The sequence below is a fragment of the Gopherus flavomarginatus genome, chromosome 7 (genome assembly GCF_025201925.1).
Source record: "Gopherus flavomarginatus isolate rGopFla2 chromosome 7, rGopFla2.mat.asm, whole genome shotgun sequence".
Classification (NCBI taxonomy): Eukaryota; Metazoa; Chordata; order Testudines; family Testudinidae; genus Gopherus; species Gopherus flavomarginatus.
The window spans coordinates 102,778,252-102,796,029 of record NC_066623.1 but is presented as its reverse complement, the minus strand read 5'-3'; the positions used below and the strand labels follow the sequence as shown (position 1 = coordinate 102,796,029).

Below are 17,778 nucleotides of genomic sequence, written 5' to 3'. Positions count from 1 at the left end.
TAAATTTAAACGCTTGCTGTAGTGTTTACATTTCTCAAGATCCATTTTCAATTGCATGTGGTAGGAATGGGGGGCCAACGCTGAAGTGCCGGTGTGTATTCCACCCTTAATGGACACACATCGCTAACCAGGGCTTGAAACAAAATTTTTATTGTTTCATAAACTGGAAATCCCTCCCATTCATATATTAGTAACAACAAACATGGAGCTAAACGCTTACCAGGATCTGGGGCCACTTCTTCCTCATCTGCTTCTGCTGCTGGTGCCATGGTGACTGCTCCTCTGTGGGTTCCAGGGGGAAGGGGAATCAAACATCTCCTCCAAGTATGGGCCTGGGAAGTGATGCAGCTGCTCCAGCAGCAAAGCCTCCTGAAGGAATAGTGTGAACTCCAGAGTCACTTCAGTAGCCTGATCTGCCACCTGTTGCTGATCCAATACCAGATTCTGGAGTGACAAGGGCACCATCACTGCTGATGGGCTATCATGAACCACCGCTGGCTCAGCACTCAGTGCCGTACTCAGCACCCAGCCAAATGCCTTGTAAAAATGGCAGGATGGGGAGTTCCCAGAGGTGTGGTTTTCATCCCTGGCTTCATGATAATCACTCTTGAGCTACTTAATCTGCTCCCTGCACTGGTCCCCAATGCAGACATCTTCTTTGCTATTTACTTGTACACATTCCAGGTACTCTTATTGAAGTTGAATGTTTTGCTCACCTTGCACTAGGGATTATCAAAATTTAGATGTGACCCTGTGACCAGATAGCAGCACGATTGGCAAAGGACTTCTTGTTGCAAATGCACGAGAAGGTTCACTCTCTTTGCAGCTCAGTGGTCAGAATACAATGGAAGGATTAAACACCAAGCAGTTGTATTTGCACCAGGCGGGTTACTTCCATTTCCTCAGAGTTTATCGGCTAGTCTTGGGATAGGACAAGGACCACTTGCTCATGGGATCGTGCGGTAGTGTTGACAGATTCTCAGAACCCTAGTTTGTGGGACCCGGGAGTGAGCTGCATCCACGTTGCAACATGATGGAGTTTGGACCTGAGTGCCTGTGTGACTCGGGCTTGAACTCACTCCACTCACTGGGTCCTGGGTCCCAGAGGGCTTGCTGGTCCAAGTCAAACAGAATTATATGTAGACGGAGGAGTCTGGATTTAATCCTGAGTGTGAGCCTAGATTTACATTGCAGTGTAGACATACACTGATAGATTATGTCCCCCTTCCCGCAAAACAAACAAACCAACAACAACAGGCCACTAAAAGCCAAGTCCCTGGCTGAATAGACTCTGCAAGGGTTCTGCTCTCCAAAGCTTGCCTGTGGCTCACCCAAAAACCACAACTATCTTCAGATCTGCAGATTAAATGGATGGAACCCATAGTTTCTTCCACAGAGGGGATGAGACAACAAGCTGTCTATACATATCAGAATTACCAAGAAATGCCCACACCATGCATTCAGCTTCACAGCACGGGAGATTTTCCAAGGCAAAAATGGGAGTTGGGTGCCTGAAAGGCCCATTGACTTTTAATAGGAGCTAGGTGTGTCACTGCCTATATGGGCCTTTAAAAATCTCCTTCCAAATTTCCATTCCTGCATGAAGGACTAATCCACACAGAGAATTCAGCCTTATATAAGTGCATACACCATGCATGTATGTGTACACATACAAAGTATCTCTGTGTCAGTGGTCACCCTCATAGCAATGTTTATCATGTTATATGTGCTATATATCTTTTATTTTCTATATAAGGAGTTCTATACCCACTACTGCTACATACAAGGGGTTTTCAACAAGTATTGTCACTCTACGGCATGAGGTACAGCCATACATGCTAGAATTTAATTTACGCTGATTAGATGAAAATTTGATTTTAGAGGCAGCTTCGTAGTTTGTCCTGCATTTTTGGAATAATAACTAGGAGTTCGGTGGCACCTTAAAGATTAACAGATTTATTTGGGCATAAGTTTTCATGGGTAAAAAAACCACTTCTTCAGATGCATTGAGTGAAAATTACAGATACAGGCATAAATATACTGGCACATGAAGACAAGGGAGTTACCTTACAAGTGGAGAACCAGTGTTGACAAGACCAATTCAGTCAGCGTGGATGTGGTCCTCTCCCAACAATTGATGAGGATGTGTCAACACCAAGAGAAAGGAAATTGCTTTTGTAGTGAGCCAGTCCCAGTCCCTATTCAAGCCCAAATTAATAGTTTTAAGTTTGCAAATGAATTGTAGCTCTGCTGTTTCTCTTTGAAGTCTGTTTCTGAATTTTTGTTGTTGAAGGATGGGTACTTTTAAATCTGTTGCTGAATGTCCAGGGAGATTGAAGTGTTCTCCTACTGGCTTTTGTATGTTACCATTCCTAATGTCCAATTTGTGTCCATTTATTCTTTTATGTAGAGAATGTCCGGTTTGGCCAATGTACATGGGAGAGGGGCATTGCTGGTACACGATGGCATATATCACATTAGTAGATTTGCAGGTGAATGAGCCCCTAATGGTGTGGCTGATGTGGTTGGATCCTCTGATGGTGTCGCTGGAGTAGATATGGGGACTAGGGTGACCAGATGTCCTGATTTTATAGGGACAGTCCCGATTTTGGGGTCTTTTTCTTATGTAGGATCCTATTACCCCTCCACCCTGATCCCGATTTTTCACACTTGCTGTCTGGTCACGCTAATGGGGACAGAGTTGGCAGCGGGGTTCGTTACAGGGATTGGTTCCTAGGTTAGTATTTCTGTGTTGTTGGTGAGTATTTGCTACAGGTTTAGGGGCTGTCTGTAAGCGAGGACTGGCCTGCCTCCCAAGGTCTGTGAGAGTGAAGGATTGTTTTCTAGGATAAGTTGTAGATCGTTGGTGATGTCCAGGTTTTCAGTTCAGATCCATCTTTACAGGCACTAACTGAAATCAATTAAAATGCCCCCCCTTAACTTCAGCATGTGTGAAACGGAGCCTTACATATCTGATTCTCCATTGCCTTGCATCTTGTGCACAAATGAATCAGAGTGGTAGTAATCGACACCTAATTTACACTCACTTGGCACAGGTGCAAATGTCTACACAGGGTGCCGAGCTATAGAGAACTAACACAGGATGTCATTATTTAAAATTAATTCCATGAGAACTAACCCGTGAGCTGATTGTTACACGTAGCATAACTTTGACTGTAATATGTGCAACACTGGATTGCAAACAAAAAACACAATGCCAGATCTTGCAGCTTTTCCCCAGACCATACTCAGGCATGACCCCCATTGGCATGAGTGAGGCTTTTACCTAAGTTAAAGTAAGCGGTGCAGAATTTGGCCAAGCAACTATCTTTTAAAAATTATATGTGTGTATGCCCCTTAGCACAAATGGGCTCTATGACTGGGTCCTCTGGGTGATACAACAATACAAAATTAATAACAACAGTAGCACAGGTCAAATTTTATCCTAATTTTAAGTAATTTGCAGCACTGTATATGTGGTGGACTACACATTAACATGAATTTATGTAAATAGCAAGAGATTTCTATACTGTTTTACAGTAAAACATACTTTAACATGACCCATTTTCGAAATAGAAATGTTTCTTTGGCAGAGCACTCCTCCCCTATGACAAGGGTAGGCAACCTATGGCATGCGTGCCGAAGGTGGCATCAGAGCTGATTTTCAGTGGCACTCACACTACCTGGGTCCTGGCCACCGGTCCAGGGGGATCTGCATTTTAATTTCATTTTAAATGAAGCTTCTTAAACATTTTAAAAACCTTATTTACTTTACATTCAACATTAGTTTAGTTATATATTATAGACTTATAGAAAGAGACCTTCTAAAAACGTTAACATGTATTACTGGCACGCGAAACCTTAAATTAGAGTGAATAAATGAAGACTTGGCGCACTACTTCTGAAAGGTTTCCGATCCCTGACCTATGACATCACATCTCATATGTCATGCTGTGCGGTCTCATAGGGCTCTTCTACTTACCTCTTTTCCATGCTGCTCCCTATTTTGGGGCCCAGCTTCATTCTGTGGTGCACCAAGACACTTGTTCTCCTTCTTCAGAGCCAGTTTACAAATGCATATAGTCTGGATACCTTGCCACTAATCACCTCCAATCGCTGGTGTCTGACCTCACATTATAATTATTTAATTTAGCTAAATTTGAAGAATATTTAAAAATATTAAAAGCGGGAAAAGTACACAAACAAACCTTAAAAGTAACAAAACATACATTTGTTCAGCCACTTTCTTTTCCCTCATCAGTATCAGTATTTTATCTACTTATGGGCTGATCCCTCATAGTAATAAATGCCCCCCTCCCCCACTCTCATTGACTTTAACGAGAGTAGGATGGTCACCTGCCTGAATGTGAGCATTTCTGGGCAAGGGCCTGTCTTAGTCTACGTCGTCTGCATACACCATGCCCAAGTGAATTATGGAGCTATGGAATAATAATAATTGACAATAAGAATTAATCATTCATATAAAGGGACCCCTGCTTAGTAATCATGTTACTAAATAATGAGTTTCTACTTTCAGGTGGAGGACTTGTTAGAACTACTCCATTCCTCCTAAAGGAAGACCATTTAATGCTAACCTAGTTAATCAGGTCATATTTTATAAGAAAGGTACCTTTATTCATGATAAATGATTAATAGATGTCATAAATATGTTACAGATATGAGCAGCATTCATTGCTATAAGCACACAGTAGAATTAGTAATAGGTGGTAATAAGCCTCGACTATAAAAACACATATTCACCTATTGGATGCTATAAGAATTAACTAATAATGTCTTGAGACATCAATAAAACATTTAACACTTTATTATAATAAAGATATATTTATAACTAGTTTATAAAGTGTAATGCTTACTCAACTAACCCAAACACAAAAGCAAAATGTAACAAATTTGTTTAGTGACAGAATATATTTTTTCTACAGAAAACAAGATCTATTTGTACTAAGTTTCCCATGTATACCAACACACACAAACAAAAGTGATAGAAAGACAATTGCAATTTGTGTCCTTTGTTTTACATGATTCTATTTTTCACTCCCAAAGAATTAATAAATATAAAAATACTTACAATCATCAAAAAGACAGGGTGTAGGAGAAAGGAAAAATAAGATTTAACCATTAAAGAATGAATTCATGCCACTCAGCCTGCAGGGCAGTACAAAGCAAACCATTGGGGTTCATTCCAGAGCCCTGTTTGACTGATATGCAACCTATATTTCGCCTCTCCTATCCGTATGACACATTATATTTAAAGCCTTGGGAGATATGTCTTCTGAACATTTAAATGCCCATGGGAAGAGAGCAGCCCCAGATTTCTACAGGGTTTATTTCTTTGATTTCATTAAATATAACCCTTTTTGTATTATAAATTAGCTTCTAGTTCTGCTGTGGCACCGTTGTTTGGACTACTTATATCAATGGAACTGGTGGTGAATTAAATTATTTTACTATTGGCATAATTACATAATTTACTTGTGCTTTTTACCACACGCATGTTTATACACGTTTATACAGCTTAACTGCACGTTTTCTACTCGTGATTTACAGTGTGTATTACCGTCATGATTGCTGAAGCTGCTTTTTTGGGTCTTCAGCATCACCTACAGTAAAAGATACAATGTTTAAAAAGGTGTTTGTTAGGCATACAGGTGAACACTAGTTCAAACACCAGTAAACATTTTAAAAGCCCTTTTGGAGCTATTAAAAATCCTGTTATAGATTAGTGTTCAAACATGTTAAAACATGTTAGCTAAGATCAGTTAAATATGACTTATTTTGCTAGTCTAAGTCCTGTTTAGCAAAGAAAGTCCTGGCATCTCAGTTTAATAAACTTTCTTGACTTTTAACACTTTAGTTGACATTCTCAGTCAGAAGTCTATTGGAAAGTGAAACCAGGTTGAACCACGCAAGGGACAATTAAAAACAGTAAAATGTAACCCATGTTAACGTGATGTAGCGCTTTGTTCCTCTCCCCTGCCCCGAGTGGCTACACCATGTATAGAAGTTTGAGTCTACTACCGTCTCTGGGCTCACAGACCTATTTCTTTTGTGCAGATTGTTGAGGTTTTTGCTTTTTAGTGCCAGCAGTCACAGGTTCAATGCCCACAGATGACTGGAACAGCTGTGTTGTTACACAAGCTCCATCTAGCCAGGGTCTTGAACAAGGGTGGGCAAACTACGGCCGGGGGGGGGACATATCCAGCCAATCAGACCTTTTAATATGGTCCTTGAGCTCCCGCCAGGGAGCAGGGGTTAGAGGCTTGCCCCACTCTGCACACGCCATGGCTCCCAGCAGCAGCAGCATGTCTCCTGTCTCCAGCTCCTATGCATAGTTCTGCAAACCATTGGGGTTCATTCGCCTCACCCCTAGTGCCAGTTCTGCTGCTCCAGGAACCATGGACAATGGGAGCTGCTGGGGCGCCACCTGCAGACAGGGCAGCACACAGAGCTGCCTGGCCATGTCTCCGTGTAGGAGCCGGAGAGGGCCTCATGCTGCTGCTTCCAGGAGCTGCTTGAGATAAGCGCCGCCCAGTGCCTGAACCCCTGACCTCCTCCTCCACACCATTCCCCTGCTCCAGCCCTGATCCCCCTCCTGCTCTCGAAACCCCTCTGTCCCAGCCTAGAGAACCCTCCTGCACCCCAAATCTCTCACCCCCAGCCCCGTCCCAGAGCTGTCCCCCTCCCCAGTTGGAGCCCTCATTCCCCCCCTGCACTCCAACTCCTGCCCCTGCCCCAACGAAAAGCCCCCTCCCACACCCTGAACTCATTTATGGCACCACCCCAGAGCCCGCACCCCCAGCCGGAGCCCTCACCTCCCTCCTGCACCCCAACCCCAATTCTGTGGCCCGCCATACAATCTCCATAACCAGATGTGGCCCTCAGGCCAAAAAGTTTGCCCACTCCGGTCTTAAACCAACCTGAGGGGGATGCTGGTACAGGAGGTGCCAAAGGCTTCAGAAGGAATGGAAGACATTAGGCTTGTCAATCTAAAGCTCTCACACAGCCTGCTTGTCAACTCTTTTAGTCTGCAACTTGAGGTGTGGGTTTTTTTGTTGTTTTTTTAAAATAATGAGTAAGGGAAAGTCATCAGTTGGGAGAAGGCTAATTATCAGTAAATAAGCATAGCTTTCAGATGGTTAGTCTGGGTTATAAATGGTGAGTTTAAAATTCTCCGTCTAGTTTTTTGAGAGCAATTCTAATGAGAATGAGTAAAAACAGCCTACTTGAAATAATTGTGTTATCTATTATTATATTACATGATTAGCTCTGATTGCATCAGTGCTGAAATGGAAAAGACTCACTAATGTTTATTATTTTGGTTTGTTTATGGCAGCATTCACTAGATGCGAGGCATTTTCCAGCCTGTCACAATAGGACAGGCCCTGCCCTAAAATAGTCACAGCCTCAGGTCTGACAGAGATTCGGGGAAAGGGAAGAACACATATGGCTTTTGTATACAGGGCAAGATCGCAAAAGGGACTTAGTTGTGGCCAGGGCCTATGTCAGGCTGTGTGGACGAAAGCCTGGCTGTGATTGCATGAGAAACTGACAAACCATAAAGCATTTTGGAAAGGGGGAGAGGAAACAAAGAAGAAGGGACACAGGTTTCAGTGTGGTGACGGGATTTTAAAATTTGTCGTGCTAGCAGAGGGGGCACCAGGGCAGTGGTTTGAAGAAGGCAGCAACATGAATCAATGGACAAGGAAGGCAGCTTTAAGTGCTGCATTGATTTCTGCTTATTAATCATGTTTCCCTTCCCGTGCACCATCTTCATTCTGTCATACTAATAGAATGTCCATCTGACAGGAATGAACCTGCAGCCAGTCCATTAAACTATGGCTAAAGCTTGGACAAATGGGTGCTATTCATCCTCAAACACTGGCACCTGAATACAAGTTTAAGGCAATTGGTAATAGAGCAAGTACACACAGCCTTCTCCCCTATCACAGTACCAGGCCTGGCACATAAGAACGGCCATACTGGGTCAGACTAAAGGTCCATCTGGCCCAGTATCCTGTCTTCCAACAGTGGCCAATGCCAGGTGCCCCAGAGGGAATGAACAGAACAGGTAACCACCAACTGATCCATTCCCTGTTGCCTATTCTCAGCTTCTGGCAAACAGAGGCTAGGGACACCATTCCACCTCCAGCCCCTCCTTACATTCCCCAGTACTGACACTGTGCACTCTGTCTCCCTCCCGCCCCTGACCCGCTGCCATTCCTCTCCTGCTCCCAAGCCTGGCATCCACCCCTCAGCCTGGCACCCACCCTGTCTCCCCCTGTGCATGCACCATGTACCCTGCTAGCCTGACACTCTGCCATTCCTCTCTCGCTCCCAAGCCTGGCACCCACTCCTCAGCCTAGCACCCTACCCCACCTCCCACTGTGCATGCACCATGCACCCTGCTAGCCTGACACTCTGCCATTCCTCTCCCGCTCCCAGGCCTGGCACCCACCCCTCAGCCTGGCACCCTCCCCTCCTCCCCCGTGCATGCACCATGCACCCTGCTAGCCTGACGCTCTGCCATTCCTCTCCCACTCCCAAGCCTGGCACCCACCCCTCAGCCTGGCACCCAACCTTCCTCCCCCTGTGCATGGACCACGCACCCTGCTAGCCTGACATTGTGCCATTCCTCTCCCACTCCCAAGCCTGGCACCTACCCTCAGCCTGGCACCCCACCCCACCTCCCCCTGTGCATGGACCATGCACCTTGCTAGCCTGACACTCTGCCATTCCTCTCCCGCTCCCAGGCCTGGCACCCACCCCTCAGCCTGGCATCCTCCCCTCCTCCCCTGTGTGTGCACCATGCACCCTGCTAGCCTGACGCTCTGCCATTCCTCTTCCACTCCCAAGCCTGGCACCCACCCCTCAGCCTGGCACCCAACCTTCCTCCCCCTGTGCATGGACCACGCACCCTGCTAGCCTGACACTCTGCCATTCCTCTCCCGCTCCCAAGCCTGGCACCCACCCCTCCTCCCCCTGTGCATGGACCATGCACCCTGCTAGCCTGACACTCTGCCATTCCTCTCCCGCTCCCAAGCCTGGCACCCACCCCTCAGCCTGGCACCCTACCCCACCTCCCACTGTGCATGCACCATGCACCCTGCTAGCCTGACACTCTGCCATTCCTCTCCCGCTCCCAGGCCTGGCACCCACCCCTCAGCCTGGCATCCTCCCCTCCTCCCCTGTGTGTGCACCATGCACCCTGCTAGCCTGACGCTCTGCCATTCCTCTCCCGCTCCCAAGCCTGGCACCCACCCCTCAGCCTGGCACCCTACCCCATCTCCCACTGTGCATGGACCACGCACCCTGCTAGCCTGACACTCTGCCATTCCTCTCCCACTCCCAAGCCTGGCACCTACCCTCAGCCTGGCACCCCACCCCTCCTCCCCCTGTGCATGGACCATGCACCTTGCTAGCCTGACACTCTGCCATTCCTCTCCCACTCCCAAGCCTGGCACCCACCCCTCAGCCTGGCACCCACCCCTCAGCCTGGCATCCTCCCCTCCTCCCCCGTGTGTGCACCATGCACCTTGCTTCCCTCCCGGCCTGCCCTTGCGCTATGCCCATCCCCCAGCCTGGCCCCAGGCCATCAGTCCCCCTCCCCCGTGCCACCCCCCGCCCAGGCTGGCATCGCCCTGCCCCGGGCCGCCCCTCTGCCTGCGCCCCCCCCCGCCCGGCCCTGCTGCATTGTGGTCCCTCCGGCGGCGCGCAGCGAAGATGGCTGAGAAGCAGAAGCACGACGGGCGGGTGAAGATCGGGCACTACGCGCTGGGGGACACCCTCGGGGTCGGCACCTTCGGCAAAGTCAAGAGCTGAGTACCGGGGCTGGGCGCGGCGGGAACCGGGATCGCTCGGCTGCGGGAGCAGCGGCGCCGGGCGGGACGCAGCCCCTCGCTTCTGCTCCACGGACTGGGCAGACACGAGCCCCCTTTCCCGCAGGGCCCGCCCCCGGCAGCCCCCTCGCTCCCTTCCCCCAGGGCCCGCAGCGGGCAGTGCCCTGTGCATGCCCCGTGCAGCCCCCCGAGCTCCCTTCCCCCCCAGGGCACCAGCCGTGCAGCCCCATCCCCTGCCCCAGTACGTGCCACCTCCCATTCCCTGCCCTGCACACGCAGCGTGCGGTGTCCCTCTTGCCACCACTGCATGTACCGTTCAGCCCTCCAGTTCCCTCCACCGGCCTGCACCCTCCCTCATGGATCATGACGGATGCACTGTGTGGTGTCCTATCCCCTCGCCTATGCCCAGTGCAACCAGGGCCGGCGCTCCCATTTAGGCAACCTAGGCGGTCGCCTAGGGCACCAGGATTTGGGAGGGCAGCATTTTGCGGCCCTCGGCAATTCGGCGGCGGGGGGTCCTTCCGCGCTCCACGTCTTCAGCGGCAATTCAGCGGCGGGCAGGAGCGGTGCCAGGGTTTTTGGTGCCCTAGGCGCAGGGCCGGCTCGCTGGTCCCATGGCTCTGGTGGACCTCCTGCAGGCACGCCTGTTGATGCTCCACCAGAGCCGCGGGACCAGCAGACCATCCACAGGCAAGCCTGTGGGAGGTCCTCCGAAGCAGTCTGCCGCCCTCCCAAATCCTGGCGCGGTCACCTAAATGGAAGCACCGGCCCTGGCGACAGGGGGTCCTTCTGCGCTCCAGGTCTTCGATGGCAATTCAGCGGCGGATCCTTCACTTGCTCCGGGACCCGCAGCTGAAGTGCCCCAAAGACCGGGAGTGCGGAAGGACCCCCCCGCCGCCGGATTGCCGCTGACCGGAAGCGCGGAAGGACCCCTGCCTAGGGCGCCAAAAACCCTGGTGCCGCTCCTGAGTGCAACAGGTGAGGCCTGTGCAACCTGTAAGCATGTACTATGTGAGACCCTCTTCCCTGCGTCACCCTCACCACTCCACCGCCTGTCCTCTTGCCCTCCGTCCGCTGTGCAGCCTTTCCCTACCCTTCAGAAACCAGGCCAGGCGGGCAGCATGTGGAATCCACTTCCTCTATGCCTGCCTGGTACCCTCGCCATGGTTGCAGGCAGGGAACAGGCTTTCTTATGGTTGGTTGCTGTTGCCAGAGACCACAGTGACTGGGATTCCTGTGCAGGGAACCAGACCTGGCAACCGAGCCTGGAAATATTTGTCACGGGCATGTTGAGGCAGCAGCACAATGTCAAGCCACGTAGGTACCAGGCTGTGGGAGCCAGGCATGCTGCAGAGAATTGGCTTGGGCAGCAGTGTGGTGATTACAGCTGAATGATACCCTGCCTATTGTTCACACGAAAGAATGTGGGTGTTAGGGTGACCAAATGTCCTAATTTCACATGGATAGTCTCAATATTCAGGGCTTTTTCTTATATAGGCACCTATTACTCCCACCCCATCCTGATTTTTCACACTTGCTCTCTGGTCACCCTAGTCCTAGTGGGTGTTGACTTTAAGAACTGAATGCTTCCCTCTTCACCTAGTATGTGCCCTTCCTAAAGCTGGAGTGTCCCTGCTGCCTGTGGGATATTGTGTGGGGCTGGTGAAAAGTAGGGACGCAGGCTACTCCTGGAGAGAAGAGGGTAATTGTGGCTGAGGAATGCTGAATGGGTGCGAGCAGGAGGTTTCAGGGGGATTCAACCCTCACTCTTTAATAACCATATGCAGTCATGTCTAACCCTAACCTTTGCATTCCTTGTTTGCCTGTGGGTAAGAATAGAGAGTGTTCAAATGTTCATTTCTGCGTATGGAGGAGATTGGGAACGAAGTGGTGACTGAAGGGACCTGTCTTAGCTATACACTAATGACCAGCATCTTCGCACCTGTTGTGTCAGCCTTGAGCTCCATCTGTGTCACCGCTATAGAAGATGTAGGTGTCACATTGGGGAATAGGGGTGGTGAGCAAGAGCCAAAGGTGATTTCTTCTCCCTATCCCTAAATACATCATACTCCCAAAATCAAAGCGGCTTTGAGTTGAGAACTGTAGCAGAAGGGATAGGGAGTAAGGGTTGATTTATACAGCAGAGGCTGATCCGTGATCAGTCAGAAGTCACCTTGCACTTTCAAGTCAGATACAAGCTTTGCCTCAGTTGTCTGAAAGATTTTGAATAAAAGTACATGCACCTTCTTTTTTTCCTATTAATTCCAACGTTAAGTTGAATTTTGACTCTTCTCATATAACAGTACCAAAGAAAAATACACAATTCATCTGGTCTCTATGAAAAAAAAAGTTCCTCTTCACTCAAAAAATCCCAAATGCCTAGAATAAAGAATTATTGGGATAAATAAACAGGGCAAAAAGGGATCATTTAAATAATTAAATCATTCCTGTATACAATCCTGACTTTCACACACAGCCAGCAGTTTCCCAAAGATGTTTAAAGTAATATAACCAATTCAGATTTAAGAAAAGTTCTTTTCATGGATTAGTGCCTTATACGTATAATTTTTCTCAGTACTTTGCCTAAAACACTGTCCCCTTTTCTAGTGGGAGTTCGGCGTATGCAAAGTGGATTTATGGTTTCCAAACTGAGATTAAACTAGGTGTGTTCTTTGTGTGCTAAATTATAGCAATTTTGATTTAATGAGCACTAGAGTAGCCTGTAATCATTATGTTCTAACAAGAAACATGAAGGAAATTAGATCTATTATGAGCTATCAATTCAAGCATATATATATTTTGCATAATTATTTCCTATTCACTAAGAATATGATATATGTAGTCATTTTACAACCATTTTTCAGGCTGATTTGTTTTTAATAACGCTAGTGATCTGGCACTATCACTTTGCACAGTGCATTAGGGAAGTCACTGTTCCTGCCCCACAAAAGCGTACTCTTCAAAGATAAGAAAATATAAGGGAAAAGGTGTGGGGATCAAGGAGGAAAAAAATAAGGGATTTCTTGAAGATGAGGGATCATAGAATCATAGGGGACTGGATTTTGGTTAAATGAGAAAGAGGTAACAGGATTCAGCAAGAGATCCAAGATGGGATGGGCTGAGTAGCTAGAAGGAGTTGTGAGACAAGTCAAAGACAACAGTGAGATTACAGGTCGCGGGGGTTTCATTAGGTGTAGGCAAAAGTATAGTAATTAATAATGGCAGTAAACATATTATGTCATCACCCAATAGCCCCAGCCAAGATCACGGCCACATTGTCCTAAATCAGAAAGGGCCATTTTTAGAAAGAGATTTGTTTACATCTCTTCTGCACGCGCCTTGCTAACCACTTACAAAACTAAGTGATTGGGCAACAAAATGGCAAATGAAATTTAATGTGGATAAATGTAAAGTGATGCACATTGGAAAAAATAACCCTAACTATACATACAATATGATGGGGGCTAATTTAGCTACAACGAGTCAGGAAAAAGATCTTGGCGTCATCGTGGATAGTTCTCTGAAGATGTCCACGCAGTGTGCAGAGGCGGTCAAAAAAGCAAACAAGATGTTAAGAATCATTAAAAAGGAGATAGAGAATAAGACTGAGAATATATTATTGCCCTTATATAAATCCATGGTACGCCCACATCCTGAATACTATGTACAGATGTGGTCTCCTCACCTCAAAAAAGATATTCTAGCACTAGAAAAGGTTCAGAAAAGGGCAACTAAAATGATTAAGGGTTTGGAGAGGGTCCCATATGAAGAAAGATTAAAGAGGCTAGGCCTCTTCAGCTTGGAAAAGAGGAGACTAAGGGGGGATATGATAGCGGTATATAAAATCATGAGTGATGTTGAGAAAGTGGATAAGGAAAAGTTATTTACTTATTCCCATAATACAAGAACTAGGGGTCACCAAATGAAATTAATAGGTAGCAGGTTTAAAACAAATAAAAGGAAGTTCTTCTTCACACAGCGCACAGTCAACTTGTGGAACTCCTTGCCTGAGGAGGTTGTGAAGGCTGGGACTATAACAATGTTTAAAAGGGAACTGGATAAATTCATGGTGGCTAAGTCCATAAATGGCTATTAGCCAGGAAGGGTAAAGAATGGCATCCCTAGCCTCTGTTCATCAGAGGATGGAGATGGATGGCAGGAGAGAGATCACTTGATCATTGCCTGTTAGCTTCACTCCCTCTGGGGCACCTGGCATTGGCCACTGTCGGTAGACAGATACTGGGCTAGATGGACCTTTGGTTTGACCCGGTACGGCCGTTCTTATATTATGTTCTTACGATGCATGTTTGCCAAATGCTGATAATAATGCAATGTTCAATAGAAGAAGTAGGTACTTAAGAAGAGTAACACTATAAATTTTCTTTTGTCTTGGTGTTTCTGAGGCTGCGATCAGCGTTCATGACTAGCCCTTGCAGTCATTGCCTCGTTGTAAGAACTAGATGACTTCTGCTTTTTCTCTCATTATCCTGGTCATGTTCACCACCAGACTAACTTCCACTAGCCCAGGCCATGATAGTCCCAGAGTCACTTCTGTTTGTGGTTTTCAGCATTGCAGAAATTGGCCAGAATACTCATCAAAGTGACTAAAGCCAATTTCAAACACAGCCCTCCCATCTTTCTCTTCTAGGGAATAACTGAGAAAGCAAATTATTTGGTTTTGTTTGTATTAACTTTCTGAGAAATTCCACTTCTCTTCCCAATAGCTCATGGCAAATGTCAAGAGCTGAAAGCTCTAAGGGGCTTGTGTCAGGCCACTGAAATCAGGAGAAGACATCTATTGACTATAATAGGCTTTGCATCAGGCCCTGAACATGTGTAATAAAATAAAGGAAGAAGTGCACTGTAAAATGGCAGTGATGCTGATAATCCAGGAGTATTAGAGTCTTTGGGCCCTGTGGGCCTCTCTCTTTAGGAGGAAAGACTACATCAAAATCTCTGATTCTCTCCTCTGTGGAGTATCCCCACACTTTCCCTCTAAAGGGAAGGCTTTGTGATCCCATGGAGGGGTACAGCCTGCCAACCCCAAGGATCTGTGCATCAAAGTAGCACTCCTCCCCAGGCCTAAGCATGGTTTTCCCCTCTACGCACGTAGTAAGGTCACCCCATTGCCAATGGCAGCCAATGCTATTGAGAAGGTTTGCTGCCACTGGCTGAATCCCACACCCCACTACTGCTCACCTCACTCCTAAGAGGGAGGGGAAGGCGTGGAGCAGAGTTCTAGCAACATTACTTCATGGAGGTTTCCCAGCAGACAACCACCAGGTACCAAAAGGGAATGTGCTACACACCATCTGCTTCTTGCTCTTCGTTTTTCCAAGATATGCTCATATTATCGCCTGTCCATCAGAATCAGGGGAGGAGAGAATCTTTTATTTTGGGCTGTGTGTGAGCAAAGGACAGGAACCAGTATTCCCTCCTCCCGCCCCCCCCAGAACCTGGGGGAAATTAGTTGCAAGATCTACATTTCTACAACCGATTTCTAATATTAGTACATGAAAAATTGTTCCTGTACTTCGAGCAACAAGTTTCATAGCTTCCACAACACAGAATCATAGAAGTGGCTGGAAGGACCTCAAGAAGTCATCAAGTCCCCCCGCTGCGCTGAGGCAGAACCAAGTAAACCTAGACCACCCCTGACAGGTGTTTGTCCAGCCTCTTCTTAAAAACTTCCAGTGATGGGGATTCCACAACCTCCTTTGGAACCTATTCCAGAGCTTAACTATCCTTGTAATTAGAAACTTTTCCTTAATATCTACCATAAATCTCCCTTGCTGCAGATTAAGCAGATTAATACTTGACTAACCTCCAGTGGATAGGGAGAACTGTCCTCTTTTTAACAGCCTCTGACAATTGATCACTATCCTCTTTATAACAGCTCTTAAGAGCTGTTATCAGGGGCCCCCCTCATTCTTCTTTTCTCAAGACAAAACATGCCCAGCTTTTTTAACCTTTCCTCAGAGAGCATTTTTCATGTTTGTTGCTCACCTCTGGACTGTCTCCAGTTTGTCTACATCTTTCCTAAGGGGTGGTGCCCAGGATTGACATGGTACTCCAAATGAGGCTTCACCAGTGCCAACTGGAGTGGGATAATTACATGCCATGTCTTACATATCACATTCCTGTTAATACCACCCAGAATGATACGACCCTTTTTAGCAACGGCATCACATTGTTGACTCATATTCAATTCGTGATCTACTGTAATCCTCAGATCCTTTTCAGCAGTACTAACTCCTAGCCAGTTATTCCCCACTGTGTATAGTGTAGAGGAACACAAACTCCCAACTTGACCCAGTAGCTTAAGATAAAATCATTGGAAAGAACAGAACACAAGCTAACCACCAAAGATAAAATGAAGGCTAGCCACAGCAGCCTACTGAACAGGGCAGGAAAGTGTGTTTACTCCAGCATGGAAAGATTCCTCTGGATGGAAACAGCTACATTAGAAACCTGAAGTGTTTAAAAGGCAATTTATAGTCACTCTTTGTCTCTCAAGCCATACGTGTAAGCTTAACGAGGCACTGGGGACTGAAACAATAATATCTCTGTATCTAATGCTTACTGTAAGCAAAAGATGGATTACAAAGCAGACTGTAATTTTTAATTATTAATGTGTTTGAACTTAAAAAAAAAACCCTGCAAAGGTGTGTGTTGTTTTTCAGGGATGGAAAGAAGATAAGCTATTCAGCAGCATTATTTCTTTATATACAATCTTTCAGGCCCAGTCTGGCCTAATGACTGAAGATGGGAGCGATGTAAATACATATTAGCATATAATGTGTCATTGGCATCTAAAGGACTGTGCTGAACACAGGGCTGAGATCTGGGTTCTGTTCCTGGCTGTGTCACTTCTGCATGACTGTGACCAAGCCACTTTACTTTGTGGTGCCTCAGTTTCCCCAGCTAAAGCAGTTATATCATTCTTACTGACCACAAGAGATGTGGCATGGTATAATTCTTTCATATTGGAAAATTGTTTGAGATTCTCCAATGGAAGGCGCTTCGGTGGGCACATGCAAAGTATGACTAAGCATCATACTGTTGAAGTGTGTGATTTGTAGGCCTTAAATATGGGGTTTCTATTGTCCTGCCAAATCATATGTCCTGTGGGCTTATCCACCCTGATGCAAGGTCTATAGATTTTGATGTGGTCTATTCCAGTCCCCTTTCTCACCGACTCCCCCTTTTCCATGTACATGCTACATTAACCCTGGCTGGAAGAGGGACTGACTTCCTTCCAGAACTATGCCACAAAGGGCCTGGGAAGAATTCTACCAGTTCAGGGTCACATAAGTGGCCATACACTGTCCCCCTCACAAATGTCGAAGGAGGGTTGCTTTAGTGTAGCATTTTCTAGAAATTCTGGGCTACAGAGCAGCCCATAAGCAGCACGGCAAAGGGTGCTGTAAATTATAGCAGTCCTTGGGAAGCTGTAATTTCCAGAATCCCAAGAGATGCAAAGATGCCTCCTAATACTGATGATTGGTATTTTATATGTACTGCACAATGAGAATGACCCTGTTTACCTCAGCCCATAGTTAAATCCCTGACTTGCATGTATAATACAAACTTTAGCATATTACCGTTCATTTTATTGTTTTAAATATTATAAAGTAAATGGGACATGCCAAGCGGTGCTTTTGCTTTCAAGGGTGGCCAAGTGTTTTATTTTTGGGATACTCTTATTGAGGAAAGAATCTCTGGCAGTGTTTATCTCTTTGCTAATAATAATGACCTCGTTCACCCAGAATGGTAACAGCATTACTTACTGCTCTGTCATTTTCACTCTCTGCTCCTGTTCGCACTCAGACACTGCAATGTGCTTTTAGTGATCTGCTTAAAGCCTTTAAAATGATATGCTGTTAATAATTTAATGGCAGGGTTTATCCATAAAACAATT

The 17,778-nt window shown here is 46.5% G+C and overlaps 1 protein-coding gene across 2 annotated transcripts in view; it reads left to right on the top strand.

The window, feature by feature from the left end:
- The first annotated feature begins 9,726 nt into the window (after positions 1-9,726).
- Positions 9,727-17,778, top strand: part of PRKAA2 (protein kinase AMP-activated catalytic subunit alpha 2) — a 60,857-nt gene continuing 52,805 nt past the window's right edge. The window contains exon 1 of one of the 2 annotated variants that reach the window (XM_050962043.1): positions 9,727-9,835. In XM_050962043.1, the coding sequence (XP_050818000.1) occupies positions 9,742-9,835 (94 nt within the window). In that variant the 5' untranslated portion in view covers positions 9,727-9,741. The remainder of the gene's footprint in view (positions 9,836-17,778) is intronic. The other variant, XM_050962042.1, reaches the window with a different exon arrangement.